General features: G+C 47.8%; 1 protein-coding gene across 3 annotated transcripts in view; it reads right to left on the bottom strand.

Moving 5' to 3' along the window:
* The window catches only part of Arfgef2 (ADP ribosylation factor guanine nucleotide exchange factor 2), an 86,141-nt gene that overhangs the window by 18,525 nt on the left and 40,084 nt on the right, over positions 1-27,532 (bottom strand). For 2 of the 3 annotated variants that reach the window (XM_006235640.5, NM_181083.2), the window contains 20 exon segments: positions 25,671-25,810; positions 24,441-24,549; positions 22,830-23,013; positions 20,325-20,436; positions 19,665-19,870; positions 17,586-17,670; positions 17,314-17,485; positions 16,204-16,355; positions 14,462-14,590; positions 13,335-13,493; positions 12,366-12,513; positions 11,160-11,259; positions 10,971-11,011; positions 10,703-10,872; positions 8,937-9,088; positions 7,498-7,670; positions 6,500-6,660; positions 4,374-4,504; positions 4,098-4,227; positions 1,057-1,192 (listed from right to left, as the gene is read on the bottom strand). In XM_006235640.5, the coding sequence (XP_006235702.1) occupies positions 1,057-1,192; positions 4,098-4,227; positions 4,374-4,504; positions 6,500-6,660; positions 7,498-7,670; positions 8,937-9,088; positions 10,703-10,872; positions 10,971-11,011; positions 11,160-11,259; positions 12,366-12,513; positions 13,335-13,493; positions 14,462-14,590; positions 16,204-16,355; positions 17,314-17,485; positions 17,586-17,670; positions 19,665-19,870; positions 20,325-20,436; positions 22,830-23,013; positions 24,441-24,549; positions 25,671-25,810 (2,790 nt within the window). 3 annotated transcript variants of the gene reach the window in all.

The following is a 27,532-nucleotide window of genomic DNA, read 5'->3' as shown; positions in this document are numbered from 1 at the left end:
CTGTGAGGCGGGGGTCGCAGCTGGAGTCCGTAAGCTTTAATGAAGCCAGGCTATGAAGAGTCAACTGTTAGAGCGGAAGGACGCCATCTCAGGGGATCTCTTCTGGCCTTCGTGGACATCTGGTACACACATGGTGCACAGACACACATGTAGAAAGAATACCCATGCACATACAATTAAAAAAAAAAACTTTTTTAAGAAGTACAATGATTCAGTCAGTTCTGCTGAGGGTAGGGGTATTTTGTTGCTCACACAAAGGAAATGGCATAAGATGCATAAAAGTAGTGTTTCTGATTTAATTACTAACTACCTTAACAATTTTTGCTCTCAAAATAGTACAATTATTTGCTGCTTCCTTTAAAACTCAAGTCATTTTTTTGCCAGACGGGCACAGTGGCACACACCTTTGACCCCAGGCCCTGGGATGCAGAGGTAGGCGAGTCCCTGTAACTCTGAGGCCAGTCCAGTCTACAAATCAAGTCCAGTACAGCCAGGGCTACACAGAGAGAAAATGAAAAGGAGTCGCTTTTCAAAATAAACTTAACTTTGCCCTAGGCCAAAATGGGATCCAGGTCTGAGGGGTCCCTGGTCTTTATCCGATACACACTAACATGAACACACAACCACTCAAACAAAATGTCCACTGATGATGAAGCTGGTAATAGTAACTCCAAAGACCTTTAAAAAGAGTTTATTACAAAAAATTACAAACACTAAACTTGCAAGAAGGGAATTACAGGAACAGCACATGAACACACGGAGGGATGGAAGACATGGGCTGGGAGGAGAAAAGGGAGGGGGAAAGTGAAGTCTAGACATAAAATAAATTAATTAAAAAACCTTGAAAGCACAGAAGTGTCTCACTTTTTAAAACAAAAATGACAAAATCCATCTTTAAAATGTGCTTTATAAACCAACCTGGGAAGGAAGGGACTAGTGGATTAGATTGTATAGTGTCCCTTGGCACTGTATTTATACTTTGATAGACAGAAGCAGAGTCTCTCATAAAGACTCTGTAAAAGGAAATGCTGCCTCCTCCCCCCACTTAATGAATACCTTGCTTCACGCACCACTGCAGCTGTGCAAACACATCGGAGAGAAGCACTTCATGCAAAGCCTCGTAGAACTGGGTGAATACGTCACAAATAGCATACAGTGCGTGATTGCAGGTGGTCGTCATCCACTCTGATTTCTGAAAGGAAAAAAAGACGAATCTTCAAAACCAACATCTCTGGGGTAAGATGGCTACTCTTGTAAGGGAGTGTGAGCAAATGTTTACGAAGATGTCCACCACCATGACATTCATACTCTGAAAACTGCACATGTGTGTGATACCTGCACTGTAGACTCACAAGTGCTATAAACTGTCCCTTAAAATAAGCTGTGGAAATAAAGACAGCTGCATACAGGGCTAGAAAATGGCTGGGAGAGCACTTGCAGGCAATCACGAGAGCTGGAGTCTCAGATCCCACACCCTGTAACAAGCTTGTCATCCCAGGTTCCTGTCACCCATGTCTGTGACCTGTCACCCCTGTCTGTGGGAAGGGCTGAAGGCGATATAGTACTGGGGCTTGCCAAGTCGAGAAAATGGGAGTCTCACATTCACCAGGAGGCCTGACTCAATGTAATAATGGAATATGAAAGAGGAGGTCACCCAACACCTTATCCTGGCCTATATGTGTGCACACACTCACTCACACTCACACACACACACTCACACACACATACACACTCACACACACATATACACACACATTCACACACACATATACACACACATTCACACATACACACATGCACATACACACATATACACAAACATTCACACACACATATACACACACATTCACACATACATTCACACACACACACATGCACATACACACAAACACATACACACATGCACACACACACACTTTTTTGAAAAATGACTGCATAAAAGGACCAGAGAAATATAAAAATTTTTCCACAGTCACAGAAAAGGGAAGTGTCACTAAACAGGGTTCTCAAAATAAATGCCAGAAGGAAACAAAACTGAAGACCTGGTAACTTAAGAGCTTAAGTAAAGACCAGCACAGTTGCTGGCCAACAGGGTCCAACCCCTGACCAAGAAGCCATTTGCAATTGACAGCTGCCAGGAAAGGGTAAATCTGCTTTCCTCAGTAGAGACACCGGGTCTGGGAGTTACTCAGTGCAGGCCAACATGGAGTAGACTCCCTGGCTTTTTTGGTGGACTTTGTGTTTTGTTTTGATTTTTTTGTTGTGTGTGTGTGTCTTTTTGGTCTTTTACTTGTTTGTTTTGATTGTGTGTGTGTGTGTGTGTGTGTGTGTGTGTATGTGTGTGTGTGTGTGTGTGTGTGTTTTAAGACAAAGAGAAAGAACAAAGTCAGGTATGCAGGGAGAATGTGGGAACAGTTAGAGGACATTGGTGGCGCACTTCCTTAATACCAGCATCTGTGAGGCAGAAGCAGGCAGAATTTCGAGTTTGAGGCTAGCCTGATCTATATATGGAGGACAGTCAGGGCTATTACACAGAAAAAAACCCTGTCTCAACAGGACCCTCCCCTATATGCCCGCCAACACACACACACACACACACACACACACAAAACCTAAATAAAAATATAAATACCAAAGAAAAAGCAACAGCTACAAAGTGACTTCCGGGCTCACCCAGGCTAGAAGACGAGATCCCGTATCAAACACACACACACAAATAAAAAACCAACCAAATCCAGCCATTCAACAAACAGAAGAGGAAGCAATTGGGAAAAGGCCAATGACACAGGACAAAAAGCCAGGTCACAATAGGAAGAGCATGGTGATCTGTGGTGGCAGGACGCACGTGACCTGGTCACCCAGGAAGCGCCTCTGCAGGTGCAGAGCACTGAAACTAAAGTCAAAGGGCCGGAGTGGTGTGGAGAGACAGGAGCCCCCACAGTCTGCGACAGACAAGCAAGGAGCTTGGTGTGCGGACATGAGTGCACAGGTAAGGCCCACAGGCTTCCTGTCCTCAAGAAATGAGGACCCAAGTACAAGTGATTTTCCAGAAGTATCACCTCAGAGCTGAGGAGGTGGCCTACCTGGGGAAAGTTCTTGCCCAGCAAGCATGAGGACTGAATTCAACCTCTAGAATCTATGTGAAAAGCCAGTGCTGGGGGTTGGGTGTTGCAAAAACAAAACCCTGGAGCTGGATTACACGTGTGTACCACATGCTTCCTGCATGCTAGCCAAGCATTTCTCTGAAATGACTATTTATCTATTTTATGATGAAGAAAAATCTACTCTAACATTAAAGAACAGGACACATGGCTTAGGTAGAACACAACACAGTGGGAGTTTCAGTTTCTGTGTGGTAGAGGTGTGAACTCTGTGTATCCAGAATAGTTCATCTAGTGCATGTTATTTTTATGCTGGTGAGAGGGGAAACGGTGCTCCTGAAATAGTACTTTAATAAGGGCCAGTTAGGTGGTGCTGGCACACGCCTGCAATCTCAGCACTCAGGAGGCAGTGGGACGTGGGCATCTATGAGTCTGAGGCCAGCCTGGTCTACAAATTAAGTTCCAGGTCAGCCAGGGCTACTCAGAAAAACTCTGTCTTAAAAAAAACAAAAAGAAAAGAAAAGAAAAAAGAGGAGGGGCTGTGCTTGTCTTGTCCATGTGTCTCTGCTGTCGCTATCACTCTGGCATGTGTCCTTAGGGGCAGAGAGTGTGAAACACAGAAGAGGAGCAGCCATGAGCCTGCAGGGCTGGCAGGCAGTGTTCAGGGCCAGGCAGGCAAACCATGAGGTACTTCCTCTCCCTTTTCCCATAAAGGAATCTCCCCAAACTAGCTGACACAGGTCTAAGGACAGTGCTTCTGTTCACATATAGAACTTCTATACGATTACAAAAACACCTAAAGTGGTTATGTGTTTCAAACTCCTGCTATTTGGCAACCCTAGGAAGGAGGCCAGCCAGGCCTTGAGTCCACAACATCCACTCATAGCCAGGCCTTGAGTCCATGACACCCACTCATAGGCCATATGCACATGACATCCACTTATAGGCCATATGCACATGACATCCTCTCATAGCCATGCTGTAATTATCACCAACCTCCGACTGTTGCTCAGGGAGTTTCATGTTGTCAAAAATCCGAAACACAATTCTGAATAGGTCCTGCCACCAGTGCTTTGCAAAGGTGTGGCCATAGCTCTTCATGATCTCGAACATGACTGTCAGTCCCCTGGAGGAAAAGTAAGGAGAGCAAGTGAGGAAGAAAACACCAAACTGAGACGGAGGCAAAGGGGGGTGAGGGGGACGTGTGAGCCTGGGGGTGGGGCAAGAAGTAACTCATTTTAGTACCCATGTCCAGCTCCCTGGGGACGTTACCTTGTGCGCACATCTAACTTGCACCTGTTAATGATGCAGGAGAGCTCAAAGAGGATGGGGAACCAGCCTCTGACCCACACCCTGTCACCAGGAGCCACATTCATGTCATCGCTTGTGTACTCCTGCAGTACCTGAAACGAAAGCCATGTGTCACATGTAGCCTGAGCAGGCAGGAGGACCCGAAAGGCAGTCTCTCTTCAGCAGTACAGAAGGGGAAATCCCGGAGACTGAGAGAGACACCCCCTGCCCACTGAAGGTGTGATCCCCATGGCCCTATGGAGCAGAGTGAGCCAGCTCACAAGAGCCTGGGGCAGAGTATTATATTAAGAAACATGCTGGTGACCAAAGGCTGCTAACCAAGCACTCAGAACTCCTTGTTTCCAGAAATGACTGCGGGACACCACTCAGTAGCAGCAGCTACTAGTCACTGAGTGCTACTAGTCACTGAGTGCTACTAGTCACTGAGTGCTTGCTATGGCCCACTTGACTGACAAGCTGCCTGGGCACAGGCACTGACACCCAATGGTTGCCCATTATGTAGCTGGGCCAGGGAGGCTCTCCACGGCCTGGTGCAAGGCTCCACTTCAAGTAGATGTCTGCAAACACTGCTGAAGTGGTGCTGGAGTCTCCTCACTGACTCTGGTTACGAACAGGAGGCACTCTCTCTGCACTCCAGTGAAGGATGGAGGTACTCATCTGCCCTCCCCTGGGAAGCAGGTCTGTCTGTGGTGCCAATGGAACCCAGAGCACTGTGCTTGCTACACACATGCTCTACCAAGGGATTCTGAACTCTGCTTTCTCAGCTGTGTCATATGGATGGCAATGTCTGGTTTTAAAACAGAAAGATTGCTGTGAGGAGTAAGACAGGAAATGCCTTACAGATCTAAGTGCCCATGCAATACAGAATCTCGAAGTCACCACATCCCAAAGAGCTGTTACAGGGCCAGCCACCTCACCAGACACTCTTCTCAAGCCTATGAAGAATACTCAATGCCTGTCTAGACCACTGTAGCTAACTGGCTGCATTCCCAACATTCAGTGCTTTAGAACCATCCCTTAACGGTTTACAAGTCTCACCCAGAAAGATGAGACATATAAGAAAAACCCAAACACCTTCAGAAGCAGACGGGTGTCTTCTTCCTTCCTTTCTCTTTTCTTTTTTCCTTTTGTAGAGGGTGGGTGGAGGGTGGGCTCTGTGCATGCGAAGCTCTGTCCACAAAGCTCCATGGCCAGCCCACAGATGCAATTTGGAACGGTGACTTCTTGGTGTGTCACAGTGGCAACATACTATTTCTTTCTTTCTTTTTTTTTTTAACAATGAAATAGATCTTTTTTTTTAATGTTTATTTATTTTATGTATGTGAGTACACTGTCACTGTCTTCAGACACACCAGAAGAGGGCATCAGATCCCATTACAGATGGTTGTGAGCCACCATGTGGTTGCTGGGAATTGAACTCAGGACCTCTCGAAGAGCAGTCAGTGCTCTTAACTGCTGAGCCATCTCTCCAGCCCAACATACTATTTCTTAAAATGGAGACTTTTTTCCTTTTTAAAGAAAAGGTCTCATTTATATAACTCTGGCTGTCCTGGAACTCACTCTGTAGAGCAGGCAGACCTCGAACTCTCAGAGATCCACCTGCCCCTGCCTGAGTGCTGAGTGTGCACCTCCACTCCTGGTTCCTGTGCACATGAGCATGAGCGAGCTTGCAGAGGCAGCTGTCTGAGCCCTGGAGCTGGAGACAGCAGCTGAGAGCTATAAAATGTGGGCGGTGCTGGGACCAAACTCAGGTCCTCTGAAAGGCACAAACATTCTTCACCACCAAGGACTGACCGACTGTTTCCTTACTCTCATAAGGAACATCTAGCTTCTTGACCTTTCTGTCTAAACACAACAGCTAGGATACTGTCACCTTTTAGGAGGACAGTCTGTGGAAAAAAGCTCACTATGAACAACTGCCAGGTATAATGGTAAATACCTGGAATCCCAGTACTCAGCAGACTGAGGCAGGAGAATTGCCTTAAGTTTGAGGCACACGCACCCAGTGCCAGTGGGAAGAGTTTTGTCAGTAGTTTTGACCCCATGACTTTCTGGCCTACCCACTGAAGCAAAGATGGGAAACACACCCGTGGCCTCTCTGAGACGTATTTCCCACAGAAGCGGATGAGCCGGATGGCCTCCATACTGGTGTCCGGGAAAGCTGCGTTGCAGGCAAACTCAGACAAGCACTTCACAGCGTCCTGGAAGGAGTCGATGGCCGCAGGGAAGTGGTGCTGGAAGATGGTTGCTAAGGAGGCAAAAGTCAGCAAGGTTTAGAAATGGAGGTTAGGGACAACTGCCTTCATGAATCCAATCACATCACGGCTGCTGGAGAACGCTTCTCACAGCTGACATCTTCCTTCGATAAAATGGAGGAAAGAAAATCTCAGTACTTCTGTTTACAATGTCCACGAACACAACTATGGAATGTTTAACATCTGCTCCCAGGAGGAATAGAAGCTTCCTATGAGCCTGTCATTCTCATCAACCAGGGGCCAAGAGCCTGTCTGTGTTCTTGATGCCTTGTTAACAGGCAGTTAAGACATCAGCACTAAACCAACAGCCAATAGCACCGCAGCTCCTGCCTGCAGCAAGCTTGTCTTTCCCTACAAGACACATCAATATGTACTCCGGCCTCATCGTCGTGCTCGGGACATTTTCAAAGTGAAATCACAACAGAAAGTGTGAAAAGGTGAACACCGTGGCACATAGCAGACTGCAGAAAGGACCCCTATATATCGTGATGGGAAGCCACGTTGGTCTACCTCAGTTCAGTGTATCTTGGTGACTTGGGTTTCTGCTGGTCTACATACTCCTGTGTTCTCAAAAGACCACAAAAGCAGAGGACGGTGGTGGGGTTGGGTCTACCTTTCGTGAGCTGGCATGAAACTTCAAAGGACGGAGAGCTGACTGTATTCCACTCACTGGACTGCTGTAAAGATGAACACGTGCCAAGTGCTTTCAACCCCGCCCATCACAGCAGAACTTGAGCCAGGGAGTCCCCACAATAGTAAGCTAGACAAGTAAGAAGAGGCCCCAGCTGGACTTCAAGTGGGATGTCAGACAGGGGGACTGAGACACTTACAGACAATGTGGCCGGTGGTCTGGAAGGCCAGCTCCACAATGTTCCCATCGTGGTCAGAGGCGGCCTGGTGGAACACAGCAAAGATGTTCTTCCAGCCTGAGCGGATGTTGGCTGCCTGGGAGCTCACCATCTGGGCAATGCAGCGGATGACCATGTCCCGGATGGTTGGGGACCTGGTGAGAGGTGGGAGGGTGGGAAGATAGAGACACTCCGCCCCTCAGCACATTAGAAACCTAAGTTTAAAAGCACATCTTAGTGCATACTCAGTTAGCTCAGCTCTCACCCTATCCCACTCTGGAACCAGAATGACCACCCTGCAACCATAAGGTCAAGAGAAAACACTACTCCATGTCAAGCAGAACCACAGAATGGAGGGATCTGCGTTTATAAGGATTTAGGCTGTGGAGCCAGAGTTGGGGCTGGCTATCTCTGACTTTTTTTTTTAAAGATGTATTTATTTTATGTATGTACAGTACACTGTTGCTGTCTTCAGACACCCCAGAAGAGGGCATCAGATCCCATTACAGATGGTTGTGAGGCACCATGTGGCTGCTGGGATTTGAACTCGGGACCTCTGGAAGAGCAGTCGGTGCTCTTAACCACTGAGCCATTTTTCCATGCCCCATCTCTGACTTCTTGCTCAACAACAATACACTGCCTGTGGCTGAAGTCACTCTGTTAGCTTTTCTGCCCTGCCCTCATTTTAGTCAGAGAGTCGCCATGCTACCAAATCTCTGAGGCAAGGCATATGTTCATGCTAAGCACACGATAAGGACTGGAGATGCAGTATTTTAAATTTAATTATATGTGGTGAGAAGGTAAACGGCTCAATCCCTGCGAAGCAGCAAGGTTAGACACGCACTGCCTGAATGCCTGTGACAACTCGCACACACGCCTGCAAAGCTAGGAAGCCACACAGTCCTGGGAAACTGTTCTCTCACAAGTGGGGAGAGCAGGCTGCACAGGCCGGTGTTCACTGGCCACACCGAAGCCCTTCCGAGAAAGAGAAAGCCCCCAAAGAGGCGACTTGCAGCAAAGAATGGTTGACGTCCTACATTCAAAACCTCACAAAACAGGATTCCTGGCTGTTTTCTTCACAGAATTTTCAAATTTCTTGGAGATGTGTGCACGCACGTGTGTGTGTGTGTGTGTGTGTGTGTGTGTGTGTGTGTGTGTGTGTGTGTGTGTGTGTGTGTATCTCTGTGTGTGTTTGTGTCTGTGGGGGAGATACACGCTGGGGATTGATCCAGGACTGCAGACATTCTAAGCAGGTTCTAAGATAATCCCAATTCCTTCAACTGTATTGATAAAAGGAGTTTTATCCATTTACTTAACACCACCACCAAGAAGACAGAGAGAGTGCATCATAGAGTTAATGGTGAGGGACTTTGGACACCGACAGGGAATGAGACCCAGGTCTTCACAATGGTGTGCACTACCTGTTTTTCTTCATAATATGCTCAAACGGCCTCAGAAAATCCTTCTGAAATCGGAAGTTGGCTAATTCTCCCTTCTCCAAAAACTTCATGGAGAGTTGCCGCAGCGAGTCAACAGCAAAGATGGCCACATCCTCATTGGGGTTACAGCCGACCTGGCAGAATAGGAAGTAAAAAGCAGGTTCAGCAGAAGAGCAAAGTCAGGAAGCTCCCTGAGATCTCTGCGGAAGGCACATCTAGAGAGAGAAAATGCTAATCTTGGCTGAGACCTGTGCAGTGTTGTGCAGGTGTCACAACAAAAGGCCAGCATGCCTCCTGCCTCCTCCTCTTGGTGGGATGGCAGGTGTGTGTCGCAGGCCAGCATGTGCTTGCTCTTCCTTTCCCTTTAGATGTTTGTTACTTTGGGTACGTGTGTGTATAAGCACTCATGTGTATAGGGTTGTGTGCAGTGCATGTGCAGGGGAGATGTTGCAGTTGGGTGTGTTCCTCTGTTGCTGTTCACCATACTGTCTGAGCCAAGGTTGCTCACTAGTCCTGAGCCCACTGATTGGTTAGAAGGGCTGGCCAGTGAGCTCTAAGGAGCTTGTCTCTGCCACTATCTGGGGTTACAGATATGCACTGCCTAATTCAGTCTCTATGTGGGCTCTCAGGATCAAACACGGGTGTCCATGCCTGCACAGCAGGTACTCAAGACTGAGTCACGGCTCCAGCCCTCTGAACAGAATGAAACCTTGAGTAGAGAAGTACTGGCCTACGGCAGCAGCTAGATGTTTTAGAATGGCTATCCCTGATGTGTTCGGGCTTGTCTCTGACCTATAAACAAGTGACAAGTTTTCCAATAAGATTTTGGAAGAAGAGTAGCAATGGGGTCTGTGTGTAAGAAATTCTGATGTTGAACAGTGTGTGAGCACGGCTGCACTGTGGGTCATAGGAGGGGTCATAGGGCTCCCCAAGCCGACAAGCACCAGCAGGTTTGTCCAGCCACAACAGTGACATTTGCAGTGTTAGTCTTTCCTTAAAACAGAGTTGCATGGTGGTGCATGGCCTTAATCCCAGCACTTGGGAGACAGAAGTAGAAGGATCTTCTGTGAGTTTGAAGTCAACCTCATCTACATAATGAGATCCAGGACAGGCAGAAACTGCCTCAAAGACCTTTAGAAAAAGAAAGATAAGAAAGAAAAGAAGAAAAGGGGAGGGGTCATGTATCCAGGCTGGCCTAGAACTTGCCCTACAGCCACTGATGACCATCAGTTCTACGGTGGGTTCAGGCCTACACCACCATGTCCTTTGTATGCAGTGTTGGGGACTGTACTCAGGACATGTGCATGGTAGGCAAGTACTAAGCTCTAGTCCCAGCAATGGGTAGGGGTTAGTGTAGTATTTATTTTATTTTTATTTATGTTATGTATATGAGTACACTATAGCTGTCTTCAGACATACCAGAAGAGGACATTGGACCCATTATAGATAGTTGTGAGCCACCATGTAGATGCTGGGGAATTGAACTCAGGATCTCTGGAAGAGCAGTTGGTGCTTTTAATCACTGAGCCATCCTCCAGCCACCACTAGACTTTTAATTCATTCTACACGACTCCTATAAAAATATACATACAACATTGCTCCTATCAAACTGTCTGTGATTTCACAGGGAAAAATGATTGGATGACAAACCCCCATATGGGGCCAACCCCTTCCATTTTATCATCATGAACTTAGCACCTGCGTTCCCCCAGCTGTCGCTAAAGTGGTCTCAAGATGCAGATGGTTACCTTATTGAAGTGATCTCCAATGACATGCCATATCCGAGACCACTGCAGCCGGATCCGGTTCATGTTGTAGTATGATATCTCCACGATCTTCTGCAGGCTGAACATGCGGGGATGGTGGGGAGAAGCCAGCTCATCCATGGACACAGCACACAGCCAGCGGACAAAGTCAACTACACAACAGAGACGGCAACAGATGGCAGCCCTGTTAGTGATGTCACACAATTCCAATGGGAGGCAGATGCTTTGGTACAAAAGTCAAGATACTTACCTATTGCATTTCCATCCAGTCTGGTAGAGCCGGTAAAAATTCTAGGGGGAAATTGAAATTTCTCAAGTACTCAGAAAAGGCAGAGAGGAAACATGAACAGTTACACAGATTAGAAATCACCACACCCAGAAGCCAACAAGTGATGTCAGGCACAATCGATGGAGCATCACTGGAGAACAAAATCATCACCTGTCAACTGCAACAACCACACTCTGTGAGCTGGTTTCACCAACGGACTCCTGGAAGCTGGCCATCTGTCTTTTATCCACACCACCACTCACCAAATTACCTAGAACATAACACACAAAATCAGCAGGGCTCCAGGCATCACCAAGTATTTAGAACAAAGTACCCAGGCTGAGCACAGAGATGCACTCAGGAGGCAGAGGCATAAGGATCAGAAGTTCAAGGCCAGCCTCTGCTACACGGTAAGTCTGAGTCTACCACACAGACCATACAAGGGCCCTTTGCCTCAGGCAAATACAAAGGGCATGAATGAGAATCCCTAAGCAAGTAAAACAGAACCAGGAACAGACACAGCTCCACTGTGGACAGAGTAACAAGCTCGCACTCTGGAATTAATAGAGACCCTTACAGACCCTCTTGCTTGTAGGCAATCTCCTAGTGCTTAGGAAAGAAACTGGGAGGAAGTGAGTAGCAAGGGCTCCTAGAATAAGGTGGCTCCTCTGCTGGACACCGGTAGGCTGTGCAGGGTTTCACTGTGGTTATCCTCCAGGGCACACAATAAGCAGGTGTTGTCACTGCGTGTCCCCAGAACTTGAACAGCACTGGCTGAACTGGCTGCTCCACTGTACTTGCACCCAGCAGCCTAGGCTACCTCCCTGTCCTGTGACTGTCAGGTCACTTTTCCCCAGGCTTCAGTTTTCTTACTTTATACAATGGGCAGGTGGCTGTCCTCATCTCATTGGATCACTCTGAGAATGAGATGAGCTAAAACACATGAACTGTGTGCTCGGAACGTGGCTGGCACACTTGCTCGCTTTAGTGACTACATTACCATTACATCATGGACCAGAGTCCTTCAACTCACAGCAGAGATGGAGCAACTATGTACCCTGAGATCACACATGAAATGTGGAGACATCCAACCTTCCCAGAGTAGAGACACAGGGAGGACAGTGAAACCCCTACTGCAGGGGGCCTCAGCATGGCCCGGGGGGAGAAGGAACAGGAAGCACCAGGCTGCTGCGGGGAGACAGACGCTTTTACTCAGTCACAAGAAGGCAGCTGAAGCAGCAGCCCATGAATTCACACATGCTATCAGCTGCACTAGAAGGAAGAGGACACTGCACAGGACAGTCCTGATGTGACAAGAAGGGCTTCATCACTGTTAACTTGTGATTCTGTGCTGGCCAGTTGGGGCTGGTGTCTTACCGAGGCCAAGACCCATGAATTCTTCTCCTGCCAGACTGTGGCCCTTCAGGCTCCCTTCTCTTTCCCGCCCAGAGCCAGAGAGGTAGCGAGTCTTCACTCCAGTTCCTATGAGCTGAGCGAGCTCCAGCTGGCTGATGCACTTCAAGATCTGCGAAAGAGAGGGTGTCAGAAGTAAGGCCTTGCTTCACAGCCAGGAAGGACTTCAGTCTTCTGTAGTCAGTTTTCTGGAGCATGCAGACTTTTACACTAAGAATAAAATGAGTCAGGCAGTGGTGGTGCATGCCTTTAATTCAGCACTCGGGAGGCAGAGGCAGGGGGATTTCTGAGTTTGAGGACAGCCTGGTCTAAAGAGTTCCGGGATAGCTAGGGCTACACAGAGAAACAAACGAAGGTGAATGGTAAACAGGAGAACTGGTCAGCTGGGTCCACACATATAGAACTGCATGTGTATTTGCAAACTTCACTGAGTGTTCAACAAAGAAAGTCCTGACTGGAGCAGAGCTCTATTTCCACGCCACTCAAGCTGGTGCTCAGACTTAGTTCCTGCTCCCCAGCTCTTCCTCAGACTCTGCACACAGCCTCCCTGGCTTCCACACTTCCATTACCGTGCCGTCTCTCTTGGCCTGGGGTCTGTGCATTTCTCTTCTTTATGTCTGGCATGCTATCCCTCCACACCCTTAATTCCTTCAGCTGTGACCAGATGTGTGCCCATACCATGACAACTTTCTTAAAACCTCCCTGGGTACGCTGCCCAGCCCACTCCGAGATGTGCTCATTGCTGTCTGACATTGGGCCATGTTGTTTACTGATTTGTTCTCTGCCATCAGTGTAGGGCGTGAACTCTGTCTTCATGGGCATCTTTCAGATTAAGGAGGTAAAGGAAGGCTAACCCTAATCAACCGTAGAAGTGAGCAGGAGAAAAGGAATCAGAGCCCTAGAGTCATCTGGAGCAAAGGCAGAGACGCATACCTCATGCCAGGAGTTGCCAAGGTAGTTGCCATCGGTGTGAGCCACAGTGATGAGTGTCTTTATGGTGTCAATGTTTTTCTGCTTCATTTCTGTGATGCTGGAGCTGGCTGTCAGCAGGGAAAAGCGAGCAAGGGCCTGAACATAGGCATCTCGTTCCAGCTGAAAGAGAAGCCCAAGGAGCGCTGTGACTCCACCCACAGTGTGGCCACTTATATGATGGGCTGGTGCACCAAGCTTCTCTGCTATTTCCATTGCCCACAGTAGGCTTTTGGTGCACCAGGATCCAGCCATCCCACCAGTGGACCACTTGAGGCTCACTGTGCACAACCACACCTAAGAACTAGCTCTCTGCAGTGACCTCCACCATCACCGTCACTCTCTCCCGTGTTGTAATGTCTCTGATGGATGCCAAGACTATGGACTAAAGCACTAACATTTACAGCAGTCCTGACTCTGAGTTTAGAGGGCCAACACCATCAGGCTGGAGACATACCAGAGTGGACTTTGAAACCCTGGCTTCCAGCTTCAGAACCTTCAGAACTATCAAAAGAAAGACAGATGGGGCAGAAGACTAAGGTTTTCTGAACAAACTAATGGGCAGATTCCCACTGACCTTGAAGCAAGGAGGAGGACAGACACCAACCTTGTGACTGCAAAACAGCTCAAAGAGTGCATTGATATGTATGGTGCTCAGGACATGAACATGCCTATAGAAACCTCAGTGCTGCGGATAACCAGCTGCTTTCCCAGAGCAGGGTGGGGGACAGGGAAATCACAGAAACAATGCAATACAAGGCCACTGTGGAAATGCTGAGGAGGAAACAGAGGGCTTCCAGCCAGCTGATCACACCACACACTTTTGTAGGGAGCTACGGCCTCAGCCAGACACATAAGCATCAGGGCAGGTCAATGTGACAGGTGGACAAAGAGGCTCCTTTGTCATTGCTAGTCAAGTTTTAATCTGGACCCCAGTATTCTCCCCATTGTAGCCATTGTTAGCACAAAGCCATGGGTTGTTTCTCGGTGGGAATGAATAAGTTGTTTGCCAAAACGCTTGGTCAACTGGAAATTCCTGGTAGTTTCAAAGCTTTAACAATCTAAAGATGCACATGTTCACTTCCACCTACCTGCATTCCAAAGATGCAGGCAATGCGGACTGCACACCTGATGCCTTCCAAGCACAGGGAGGCCACCTCCGTGTCGTCACAGTTCTGTAGGCCGATGCTATAGGCTGCCAGCAGTGGCGTCCACACCAGCTGCCGAGGAAGCAAGTTTCAGTGACACTCAGAGTTTGAGCATGGCAAGAACAACCAGAGCACACCGTGTCCATTACAGCCAAGATGCCATGCCCAGTGCAGCCTGACCTCCATCTATTCCATTCACAATATAAAACAGCTCCTATCAACTATGACCACTATAAATGTACTCTTTACTAACTGGGCTGTTAACATTTGCACCTATAGCACACATCGCTAGTAACTCAAAGATGCTCTTTCCCTGCTGAATGTACATAGGGATTGAGAAGTGGGTTTGTTTGTTTGTTCTTAAGATTTATTTTCTGCAGGTGAGCATTTTGTTTACATGTATGTCTGTGTCCTGTTAGTGCCTGGTGACCACTGAGGTAGAAGACAGTATCACATTCCCCTGAAACAGGAGCTGTAGACGGCTGCTAGGAACAGACCCTGGCCCTCTGCAAGAGCAGTCAGTGCACTTAGGGGCTGAGCACCTCACCGGTGCCGTAGAATCAGTTCTCTACACAGCCAGAGACAATCAGACACTGGCAGGCAGACTAAGCATGTGAGTGAGCTGCCTTTAACCACAGTAAAACAAAGTGGGTCTCTGTGAGTCAGAGGCCAGCCTGGTCTACTTAACAGTTGCAGGCCAGTCAAGGTCACACCCGTGAGGCTCCGGTCTCAAAAAACAAAACAAACAAATAAACAAACAAAACACAAAAGGAAATGCAAACAGAGAGAAAGGATGTTGGAGAATAGCTGGCTCAGTGTGTAAAGACTTGTCTGTCATGCCAGACAACACAAAATCAGTCCAGGGAACTCCCATGGTGGAAGCAGAACTGACTCCAGCATGGTGAGCTCTGACCTCCCTCTACAGGCAGGCTGGGGCAAACACAATCACACATACTGGGGTTTAAAAGATACATTACTTATTGAGAGAGAGAGAGAGAGAGAGAGAGAGAGAGAGAGAGAGAGAGAGAGAGAGAGTGTGTGTGTGTGTGTGCGCGTGCGCGTGCACACGCATGCATGCATGCCGCCTGCCTGTGATTTCTAAACATTTAAAAATGTTTAGACTATGTCTTTTCTTGCACTTCATCTTACCTTGAAGCCAATAAGGTGAGATGTCACCCTAAAACCGGCCTTGCAGGGCTGGAAGAGGGACCAGTGAGTAAGGGCACTTCCTCCAAGCCTGAGGCCTTATCAGACCCGGGGCCCACAGGTAAGGGAAGAGCACTCATTCCTATAGGCTGCCACCTCACCCCTACACATCACACTGTATGCCCATAACAGTCATTCTAAAAACTAACCAGCCTCTCAGAGTGCCATTCCCTGAACAATTATTAACTCATTCACCCCCCATCAAACCATCAAAGCGGCTCCATCCTCATCCCCGCTGACAGAAAATGAACAGAGGAGAGAGAACTACCCAACCAAGGTCACATGGTGACACAGTAGCAAAGTCAAGATTGAAACCCAGGCAGCAGGCCAGCAGAGGCCATGACGGAGCTGGCACCTGCAGAAGAAGCCAGTCCCTGGTCTTTCCTCTCCAATCTCTCCCACTGAGATCCGCCATCCACTCTATAGCAGGTCAGCTGCAGAGTCAGGCTTGGCCCCACGCTAACTTCTAGGACACTCACTTTGAACATTGGCCGGACATGGTCCAAGTGTGTGGCGCTGGTAAACGGGGCTTTGGCGTGGCTCACGGCCTCCATCAGAGCTTTGGCTGTCTTAGCCATCTGCTCCATCTCCACATTGTACAGCAGCCGCCTCTGCTTCTCACTGGCTACATCTGCAAGGGAGTGAGACGCAGTGTCTGCCCTGTGCAGGACTGCCGGAAAAGCCTAGGTACTCACAGAGCTCCCTACTAGCCTGTGACCTGTTACAATATTACCATTTGCAGATGGAGATGATGAGGCAGAAAGGTTAGGAGGGCCTCCTTACCCAGGGCGGTGTATGGTGGAGTGTTGTAAGTAACAGCTTGGGCTTAGCCCAAGGAGGGTCTTTAGATCCTGTGCTCGGCACTGTGCCTGAGCTTCTCAGGGACTGACTGGCAGCACCACAGGGGCTCACTAAGAGACCTGGCCACAACTGACACAATCATCCTGAGCTAAAGTTTGGGGGAAGACAGTTTTGGGAAGGACAGTTTAGCTCTTAGATTACATATTTTAAATTCTTTCTTGTTCTTAATTACAAATCCAGCAAGCATCACATTATGAAGGAATCATATAATCATAATTAATTTAATTGCATCTAGATAATAATTAAGTTCAGGTATCTAGATATGCACATTAAATTTACCACCAGCAGCATACTTAATGATACTTTCTGATATACCCAATAGGCAGAGGTGAGCCCCACCCCCAGACAAAGACCTACAAGCAACTGAGGACTGCTCTGGAGAGAACTAGTCTCCCCAGGGCTGAGGGGTCTCCCCAGGGCTGAGGGGTCTCCCCAGGACTGAGGGGTCTCCCCAGGGCGGAGGGGTCTCCCCAGGGCTGAGAGGTCAGCTCTGAATCCATACTTACAAGCAACACTAAATGGCCTCAGCAGGCGTGTTTATACATCTGTGTGTTTTTATCTCTGTGTGCATGTAACAATAGCAATTTAAAGGTAAAGAGGCCATGAATCTAAGAGGGACTGAGGGGAGGCACTGGAGGGATATAGGGGAAAGGGAAGGAGAGATGATGTCATTGTATTTTAATGGAAGGCGTTGGTGCTGACGGCAGGTGTGCAGCAGGCAGCCTTACTCTGCTTGGTGGATTTCGTTGCCATTGTGTGCTCCTTGGTCTCCTTCATCGCAATCTTCTTGCCTTCTATCTCTTCGTAGATGCTGGACAGGTACTCCTCAGGTAGGTCTTTACTATCGTTGATGCCCCGGTTCATTTTAATATACTGTTCCTTTGTCATTTTATTCTTTACCTGAAATTAATAAAAAAGAACATTTTTAAATACTGAAATGCCTGACAAATTGAGCCACAGCTGCAGCTACAGTGTATGAATCAATCGTGGGGCATTGTACCTGAGGGCTATGCAGGTCTGTAGTTAGCATAATGATGGAGTAGGCCAGGACGTACGCCGTGTCAGCACTAGCAAACAGGGTTTGCCTGGAAGGGAAGAGCCCAGATAAGAGACACAGTACAGAGAGTGGCCCGGGTGGGGGCAGCACGAGTGGGGACACGGGCCTCTGAGGGCAGGCCTGCTGCTGTATCATATGATGGAGTCAGGGAAGGGACTTCTGAACAAGAGCTAACAGCCCAGCCACAAAGGGAGCTAACTTGGCCCGTGCATCAGAGCTTCTCTGGGTCGAGTGGCTTCAAGCAATTTTTTAAAAGGACTTAAGGAGCATCCTGGGCCAAGGGTACAGGCAAATGAGCACAGGATGCCAAGAGACGCTCTCAAAGGTACCACGACAGCTATGAATCATTCTGGGATGTACAACTCCTTACCCTTTCCACATAAATTCTTTTTCAGTTATTGGTTATTTACTGTTTCTATTACCCACTGTGGTACTGAACAGAAATACAAAGCAAAATATTTATAGTGTTTGAAAGCATAGGCTTTACAACATTTTGTTCTAGGTAAGTAGACACTAAGCCACATTATGTGTAAACCGAAGCTGGAAACTCATCTGTACAAACTGCCTCACCAGGAAAAAGAAACCAGGAAACACAGCAAAAGGGGAGCTGATCGGGTCTGGATCGTCGACTGACTAGGGCACTGGAGTAGGGTCCCGGGTCCATGGAGGGCACACCTGAGGTGAGCAACACACCATCGCCTCTCCTTATCAAGCTGCCACATCAGTTAGGTTCCAATGACCAGAGGCTGTCTCTGCCACACACTGGCAGGGCGGGGACTGATTAACCTGACTATGGAACTGACCTGGGACGGAACTGTCACCAACTGTTCCCTGAGCGGTCCCCAGCATGCTCAGGGCATTCACTCACAGCTGCTTGTGCAGAGGGAGGCCATGACTCCTCAGACATCTTGCTTTGGCTACTTCTTGGTTGGCTGATTTCGAACTGAGGTGCTCAACCTTTCAGAGCCTGTTTCCTGCCTATAGCACAGCTCAGCACGATGAATGCACAGCAGGGTGCAAGCACACTTATCCCAGTCTTTTTAAGCTTGAGTCAGCACACTAAGCAAGAGGCCTCGACAGGCTTCACTGTACAAGCACATCAGTGGGTCTTGTTCTCATGCTCCCTCCCCCGTGAGGCCTGCCTCCCTCCAGCTGCTCCTCCCTCCTGTCAGTCCTCACTTCTGCCAGGTGTCCATACATTCCACATGCACTTTCCACTCCTCACCCCAGTTAGGGCCAATCTTCTCCATTTCCTGTAAAAACAGCAGCCGACTACTAAGCAACCAAGATTAGTGCTGTCGAGACAGCTCCACAGTCCCGGCATTTGCCTTGATGACCTGAGTTCAATTCCCAGACATCACTTAAGAGCGGAAGGACCAGAGTGGCTCCACACTTGTCCTTTACCCTCCACACCTGAGCTGCACTCACACACCCTCCACATCATCAGAGACAAAATAAAATGTAAAGACCCAAGGTAAAGCCAAGGACCTGTTGGAAGGGTCATTAAGTTACACAGCCACTTCTGTAGTGTATACCAGCAAGGAGTGAAAGAAAGCCATGCATTCTGCTCCATGCTGTCTCCCAGTTAGCAAAGAAGTAGCCCTCTCATGTATAGTGCTCCATCCGTGCTAGAGGCAGAACCCAGGCCTCAGGCAACCAGGGCGAGCGCTCCAATCCTGCACTCCACAGCAGGCCTTGTTCTTGCTTGTTGTAAGACAAGGTAGCTCAGGCCTGCCTCTGCCTCTCACCTCTCTTGCTTCTACCTCTTCAGTGTCGGCATGCCCAGCCAGCCATGAGACCTTAGACAAGTTACTTAACCTCTCTGGTCCCCAACCTCCTTGTCAGTAGTACAGGGACACAAATAAGGTTGCTGCAAAGTCTCATGTGGGACACTGCTTAGCAGAGCCTGGCACATAGTGAACAGACATATTAATTTCTTAGCAGAATTGCAAGGACTAAACCCAAGCCTCAAGTCAAGATAAGTGTCCGCAAAAAGGAAGGAGCAGTTGTCACAGTGCTCACCCTTGGTTACACTCTATATATCGTGCAGCAAACTTCTCCATTAACCGGTCAATCTTCTGGGCTTCCCCAGGCAGGCGGAAACCCTCCAGGAATGTCCTCAGGGCCGAGACGAACTCTTTTTCACAGAAGTCCAGTTGGTCCACATAGGCATACATCACCTCCTTGTTAAACCTTGTGCTGTCTCCCAGAAACTCACCAACCTGGGTCTGAAACACGAATACACACCAGCATCTAGAAACTGTTAAATATGGCCTGCAGCAAAACACATTGATGGGGTGGATGAGGTTGACAGAGGCTGAAGTGCAAAGGCCCTAAGTGTCCACAGCAGCTGACTGCCAGAAGCAGGGAGGGTTTGTCCCTGCTTCCACACGCAGGACAGCCTGCTGGAGACAGGAAGAGGAGGAGAGAAATGAGGCTTATATATGGAGATGCACTAGAAACACTCAGCTCTGAGCAGTCCCTGCACCACTTTGGACTCTGACACTGTCCCTCAAAGCTGAGCTGCTCTCACCAAGGGATTCTGTACAGGATCAAAGAGAGCAAGGCTGCAGGAGTCAGGGTGCAAGGCAGTTCACACTCAGGGCCAGGCAAGCAGGAGGTATAAACCAGTGAGATGCAACATCAGCCCACAGGCAGCTGCCATACCAGGCCCCGACTTACAGAATCCAGACGCTCTTCCTGGTGCAGAAATTGGGCAATATCTTCTACAGCTGCTCCTAGCATGCCTTGCTCTTGGAGAAACTGGATTCCCCGCTTGGGCTTCTTATTGAAGCTATACCAAGAGGAGACAGAACATAGGTGACTTACTTACAAATCTAGAGCAGAGAGAAAGCCAGCATCTGAGCAGACGGCTATAGAGCACCTTGAGCAAACTATCTAGCTAGCGGTAGGCCAAGCATCCCTAGCTTTCCCAAATCCCACCAAGTTGTTCCCACCTATTCATTATTTACTCACATGTGAGCACATGTGAGCAGGTATGGAGATCAGAGGACAACCTGCAGGATTTCATGCTCTAGACCCTTTAATCACCAAGGTTGGCAGCAAGCACTTTACCCACTGAGCCATCTCACCAGCCCTGTGCTGGCTCTTTTAGTTTTTTTGAGACAGGGTCTCACTTTGCAGCCTAGGCTGGCTTCAAATTCACAGAAATCTACCTGCCTCTGCCTCTGCCTCTCTGCCTCTCTGCCTCTCTGCCTCTCTGCCTCTGCCTCTGCCTCTGCCTCTGCCTCTGCCTCTCTGCCTCTGCCTCTAGAGTGCTTGGATTAAAGGTGTGCATCACTACACTTGGCCTTGTATCTTGTTGGGATGTGGTCCTCAGTATATGTCCTAGGCTGGCCTTGGACCCAAGGAAATCCTCCAGTCTAAGTCTCCCAAGTTCTGAGTCCACAGTGAACCACCATATTTTGGCAGCTCTTAATTTCTGACCCTGCAACTACAGACGTCACTGCCTGTCACCCATGTCTCCTCCCCCCATCTTTGACAGTAATGGAACCCTGGGCACTGAGCTGGGCACAGAGCCACCTGGAACACAAAGTGCAAACCACTGCTGATAGCAGCAAGTAAGGGGTTTCTTTTCCCTAGTTTGTTTTTATGTTATGTGCATTCGCATTTTGCTTATATGTGTGTCTGTTAGATCCCCAGGAGATGGAGTTACAGACAGTTGTGAGCTGCTAAGAGGGAACTGGGATTTGAACTCAGGTCCTCTGGAAGAGCAGCTAGTGCTCTTAACCACTGAGCCATCGCTCTAAGTAAGGAGACTTGAGAGTCAAGCAGGGTATGTTCTTTCTGCCCTTGCCCTTCCTCTAGCACGTCTGATGGCTGACACCATGCCACAGGCATCTGAAATGAGATGGCTCACAGACGTCTAAGAGCCATGGTAAGAGCCTCAAGCGACCACTCTGGCATCTCCATCCTTTGTTAGACAGACAGCTGAGGTCCTAGATAGTTACTCCATGCTTCCTAGTAAGGAGAGGCACAACTAACTGACAGTAAGTCAGACATTTGCTAGGCCCTGCATGGGACAGGGATACACAGATGGGCCAGAGCCGTGGGCCTCTTGGAGGAGGAATAGCGTTCCATGCCTGAGGGATTAAAATGAACAAGGAGCGCTGACAGAGGAGCGCTCCTCACCGTGGTGAGCAGAGTACTGGAAATAGTCGGTGGCCAGTGTGCTGTCAGGGATGAGGCCAGGGAGGGAGGTATGGCTCAGTTCACATCAAGTCAACTGTCGCTTACTATTCTCTTAGCAGTGAACTCAATAAAACACGTTCCTTCAGTTGTTATGGGGAAAACCAGTCACCCCAGGGATGGTGAGACAGGAACACTGCTCAGCACTTCCTCTCGAAGCCCAAGTGCCTCACTTCAACTGTTAGGACGAGGTGCCTGCTTGCCCCTCAAATGTAAACAGCACAGAAGACCAGTGCTGAGGTGCATGAAATCACCACAAGACGGTGCCATGGTGATGTGCAGAATGCTTAAGTCTTCATCTATGTCGAAGTATGGTGACGGCTACAAATTACAAGTGGCTGAGAAAAACCTGCCAGGGTAAAGCAAACAGGGTGAGCACTTAGCTTCCATTCAGGGCACAGACATGTTCCAGGCAGCAGGTGCTTTCTGTCTGTCTGTCTGTTTTGTCTATACTTTCCTCGAGATTTTATTCTATGTGTATAGGTGTTCTACCTATATGTATGTCTGCAAGACACATGCATGTAGTATCCTCAGAGGCCAGAAGAGGGCATCAAACCCCCTGGGATGAAGTTACAGATGGTAGTTTGCTGAGCTGAGCCTAAGGAGAGGCCCTCTGGCCATCTCTCCAGCCCCTTTTATTGTTTTTGGTAGCTTTGTTTCCTCAGAGTTTACAATGTAGCCAATCTAGCTTTGAATTCAAGGCCATCCTCCTGCCTCAGCCTCCTAAGAGCTAGCTAGGATTACAAGCCTAACCCACTATGCCTGGCTGTTTTCTACAGTGTTTTTGTATCAGAGGAGGTAATCAAGGCCTGCTGAGTTGCACAAAGGCTTCTCCATCCAGAGCACCCTCCTCCTCTCAAGCGTTCCCACGCTCTCCCCTGCAGAGGTGCTTTGCCTGCAGTCAGCCTCCAGTGCTGGAGAAGATGTCGCTATTATGCCAGAGGCCCCGAGAGAGCCCAGCGCAGTAACCACACTCACAGCTCAATGCCATGCTCGATGATTTCCTTCTGTTGTTTGATGACCTCAAACTGCTCTGGGTCATCTGGAATGGCTGTCTGGGTCCCCGAGGACACTGTGGACTCCACTGATGTCACGCTGCACCGTCTTGCCATGTCAAGGCCTTTTCCGTCCCCCATTTCCTGATCTGGAAGCCGTTCCTGACCTGCCGTAACACAAAAGCAAACAAAACCAACTAAGCAGGAGGCACAGGTGTGACTGAGCAAGCTCTGGCCCTTCTTCACAGCTGCCACAGCAGCCGGCTGGCACCAAAGGCGCCAAGACTATCAGTTAAACACATTCTCAGCTGAATGTAGAAATTTATTTTACAGAGAACTCAAACTAATTCTAAAATTCACAAGTACAGAAAATGCAAAAACAAGGCATTTAAAACAAGCAGAAGGACTTGCCTTATCAAAATCCAAACTTCCATAACTCTACATAGCTCAAGGAATAAGTGTTTGTGCAAGCATTGACAAACAAGTGGGTGAGAACGGGAAGATTCAGTCAGATTCTGAACCAGACCTGACTCAGGGATGGCAGGATGAGGTCAGAAATGGAAGCCCAGGCAGGGACAGGTCATGGCACAGAATACAACGTCTTCCTTCATGAAACTCTAGCTCCAGGTACTGACACCCTCTTCTGTCTGTCATGGGAACCTACGCTTATGTGCATTACTCATAAACAGATTTATGTATACATAATATCTTTTAAGTCTTAAAAAGAAAAAGGCTGGGGGCTGGGGATTTAGCTCAGTGGTAGAGCGCTTACCTAGGAAGCGCAAGGCCCTGGGTTCGGTCCCCAGCCCGAAAAAAAGAACCAAAAAAAAAAAAAAAAAAAGAAAGAAAAAAAAAGAAAAGAAAAAGGCTGGAGAAATGGTTCAGCAGTTAAGAGCACCCGCTGCTCTTCCAGAGGCCTGGGTTTGAGTCCTGTATCAAGCAACTTAATCCAGTTCAAGGAATATGGCCTTGTATGGCAGCCACGCAAATGTGGCATACAGATACACAGAGAACAAAAATAAATCCTTAAAATAAATAACTAGGGGCTGGAGAGATGGCTCGCTGATTAAGAGAACTGGCTACTCTTGCAGAGAACCTGGCTTCAATTCCTAACATCCACATGGTGGCCCCTAACTTTCTGTAACTCTAGTTTCAGGGAATTCGACCACCTTTTCTGGCCTCCAAGATGGGCAAAACATCCAAATACATATAATAATAATAATAATAATAATAATAATAATAATAATAATATCAGGGGTAAATCACTTTACTAGCATACATGAGGTTCTAGGTTCAATTTTTAATACTACAAACCTTTAAAAACTAAAAAACTTAGCGGGGTGGAGTTGGCGCACTCAGGAAGCAGAGGTAGATGGATCCCTGTGAGTTCCAGAACAGCCAGGGATACACAGAGAGACCCTGTCTTCAGCAACAACAGCAGCAGCAGCAGCCCTGCCCCACCTTCCTCCCTCGCATGCCTTCATCAGAGAACTGTATCACAGCTATAGGAAGCTAAACTTCCCAATACCCCACATGCACTGAAAGCACAAGCTTTACAGTAATGACAGCCACTTAGGAAGCACAGCTCACTCACCCAGGGTGGCCTGGTGGTTGGGATTCACATACAGGTCCTTGCTCCATTCCACCATGCACTTGAGAATGGACACCAGACACTCCAGGCCTTTCTTCCTCAGACTGAGCTCCTAGAGGTCCGAAGTGAAAAGCACAGAGCCTTTACACAGGGCACCGTGGGCATTTGGGACTCTTGAGCAACCGTGTGAGGCTTCTAGGCCATCACTAACATCCAGTACCACAGACAAACCAGGGAATTGCTATACCTGCATGTGTTAATGGAACATCAAAAAGTCTAGACATCCCTAATGGTGTGAGTCACTGTAAGCCCAGTGGGACCTGTGTGACTTCCTGTATCTTTAAAAAACTCCTGTGTACATGTCTGAATGTCCATGTGTGCACATCTGTGGATGCCAGGGGACAATCTGAGTATCATTCTCAAAACCGTCTCTCTCCCTGGCCTGGAGCTCCTTAACTGATGGGCTAGCTGGTCAGCGAACTCCAGGGGTCTGCTTGTCTCCATCTCCCCAGCACACTGGGGCTATGACTACCTGCCATCATGCCCAGCTTTGTGCATGAGTTCTGAGGATCAATCTCAGGTCTTCCTGCTTTCAAGGCAAGCCCTTCAACAGCTACCTCCCCAACCCCATTAACTGAATTTCCAAAAAAGTTTAGGGATGACAAGATGGCTCTGTAATGAAGAGTGTTTGCTATGTAATCATGAGAAGCAGATGTGGGCCTCAGCGCCATTAACAAGCTGAGCAACCAGCTCATGTCTGTAATCCGGGCCTATGAGGGGTAAGAAAGAGACTTGATGGAGATGCTGGCTTTCTGCCTGGCCAAGGGACTATGAGCCCAGGGTTCAGGGAGAGGCCCTGCCGCCAAGAATAGGCAGAATGTGATGCAGGCGGACATCAGAAAGGAAAAAAAAAGAAGGAAAGAAAGAGTGTTCCATTCACTACTTGTGGGACAAAATATCAGCGGGTAAACAAAATCTGAAATATTTTAAATAACAAATTCTTATCTTTGATTCTGAAAGAAAAAATCAATTATTTAGCACAGAAATGATACCGATAAATGTATTTCATTTTAAGAGATACTACAGATAAAGGGTTGGGGATTTAGCTCAGTGGTAGAGCGCTTGCCTAGGAAGCGCAAGGCCCTGGGTTCGGTCCCCAGCTCCGAAAAAAAAAGAACCAAAAAAAAAAAAAAAAAAAAAGCAACCATGCGCATGCACCTTGGTTTTTTTTACCTGTAGAGGTGTCATCCCCAGTTCATGTCCACTTCTTCCCTGAGCGATTTTGGATAAATCATTTACTAGACGCTCAAAAATGTTAGCAGCATTTAAGTCACAGTCGTAGTTGACATAAATATCCACAACACACTGGGCATCTTGGAAAATAACATACACATGTTAGAAACTTGGACAAAGACAAATGCTTACATTCATTCTTATTCTCTCTCTCTCTCTCTCTCTCTCTCTGTCTGTCTGTCTGTCTGTCTGGTTGAAAACTGAACCACTAAAGCTAGGGCTTTATGTGTACTAGGCCCAGCTGTCCCTTTGTTTTCTTTTCTGAGACAGGTCTCTCTGTATAGCCCTGGCTGTCCTGGCACTTGGTTCTGTAGACCACGCTGGGAGAAAGGCATGTGCTGCCACACCTGACTCCAGCTATGCTTTCTTATTAAACAAAGTTTCGTGGTAGAGCGCTTGCCTAGCAAACGCAAGACCCTGGGTTCAGTCCCCAGCTCCGAAAAAAAAGAAAAAAAGAAAAAAAGAAAACAAAGTTTCTCTGCCAAAAAATACACTCAGCAAATTTTTGTCCAAGTGGCCAACAACACACCTACGTAGGAAATCCATGTGGGAAGTGTAGGGTGGGTGTCCGGAGCCATCTAGAGTAGGCTAAGGCTAGTAGGTCGCCTTCCTGGAGGTGGCCCACCACTTTTGCATGGTCTGTGATGGATGAGCTCTGTGAGGCAAGGTCCCAAAAAGATCTCACCTCAGGATTGCTTACTGCAGCTGATAGGCCTTTCATTATTAAATTAATAAATAACCCCTGGGCATTAGCCCACTCAATAGATCAGATTTTTTGCAGGTCAAAATAAAGATAGACTTTTATGAATTAATGCTGTTTAGATAAATTAATGATTTTATAAAATTCCTGATTTGACTCAAATAATTTTAGTTTTTAGAGATGGTTTTAGTTGCTTTGCTAGAAAGATGTAATAAAGTTAGATTCAAGGATAGAATGTTCCCACTCCTCAGAATAGTAAGTAAAGGCTGCATAATAAGAAATATAATGAGCTTTGGGGGACAAATTTGTGTTCAAGGAAAAACATTTAGGTCCAAGGTAAGCCACAGGTGTACACTATGGTAAAGTGAGGCCATGTAGAAACTGTTGCTTTGAACTTATAATGAGCATGTTAGAATGAAACACTGCTTTGAACTTACTATCAACATCCTTCCGTAACCCCATTCTATGGAACATTTTATCTCTGAGGCAATTTTCGAAGAACTTTTGCCTAAGAAGGTATAAAAAGGCCAAAGCAAAGGAATAAGGCTGGTGGCTTGTGGGGCTTGCCCCACCCACTCGTACATCCAAATGTATATGTCTGTTTATATGTATGTATGAATGTATATGTCTATGTATGTAAGCATGCACGGACACTTGTGAGTTAATGAGACAGGTGGCTGGCCTGGCCACAGTGTGTAGGAATGTGTGTATGTCTAAAAGTACTAAGCTAAAAGCAATAAATAAAAGATGTAGCCAATTTCTGGTTTGTGTGTTTTCTGTGTGAGTGACTCCTCCTTTTCTTTCTGGTTCACAAAGAGTGAACCAGTCAAGTCAGTAAGGGGCTCTTGGCTACCTGGCCAGAGAAGGGATCACTAACAGTAAATCCTTTATCTAACACCATCACCCCACTGTTAGCAATAGATCCTGTAGCTTTTGGCCTCACAGTAACTTAAAGTCAAAAGAAAGCAACCCTACTCTCTCACAATACCAAGTCTTGCCCCCTCAGCTACCTTCAAGAGAGAACCAGAACTCCAAAGCTGCTCCCCCTCCCCAGTGGGGTGGTCTATCTTTCTTAGGCCTACCCACCCCCATACCACCTGCT

Source organism: Rattus norvegicus, chromosome 3 (assembly GCF_036323735.1).
Source record: "Rattus norvegicus strain BN/NHsdMcwi chromosome 3, GRCr8, whole genome shotgun sequence".
Lineage (NCBI taxonomy): Eukaryota > Metazoa > Chordata > Mammalia > Rodentia > Muridae > Rattus > Rattus norvegicus.
Note: the sequence above shows the minus strand (reverse complement) of the source record. Positions and strands in the feature narration are given on the sequence as shown.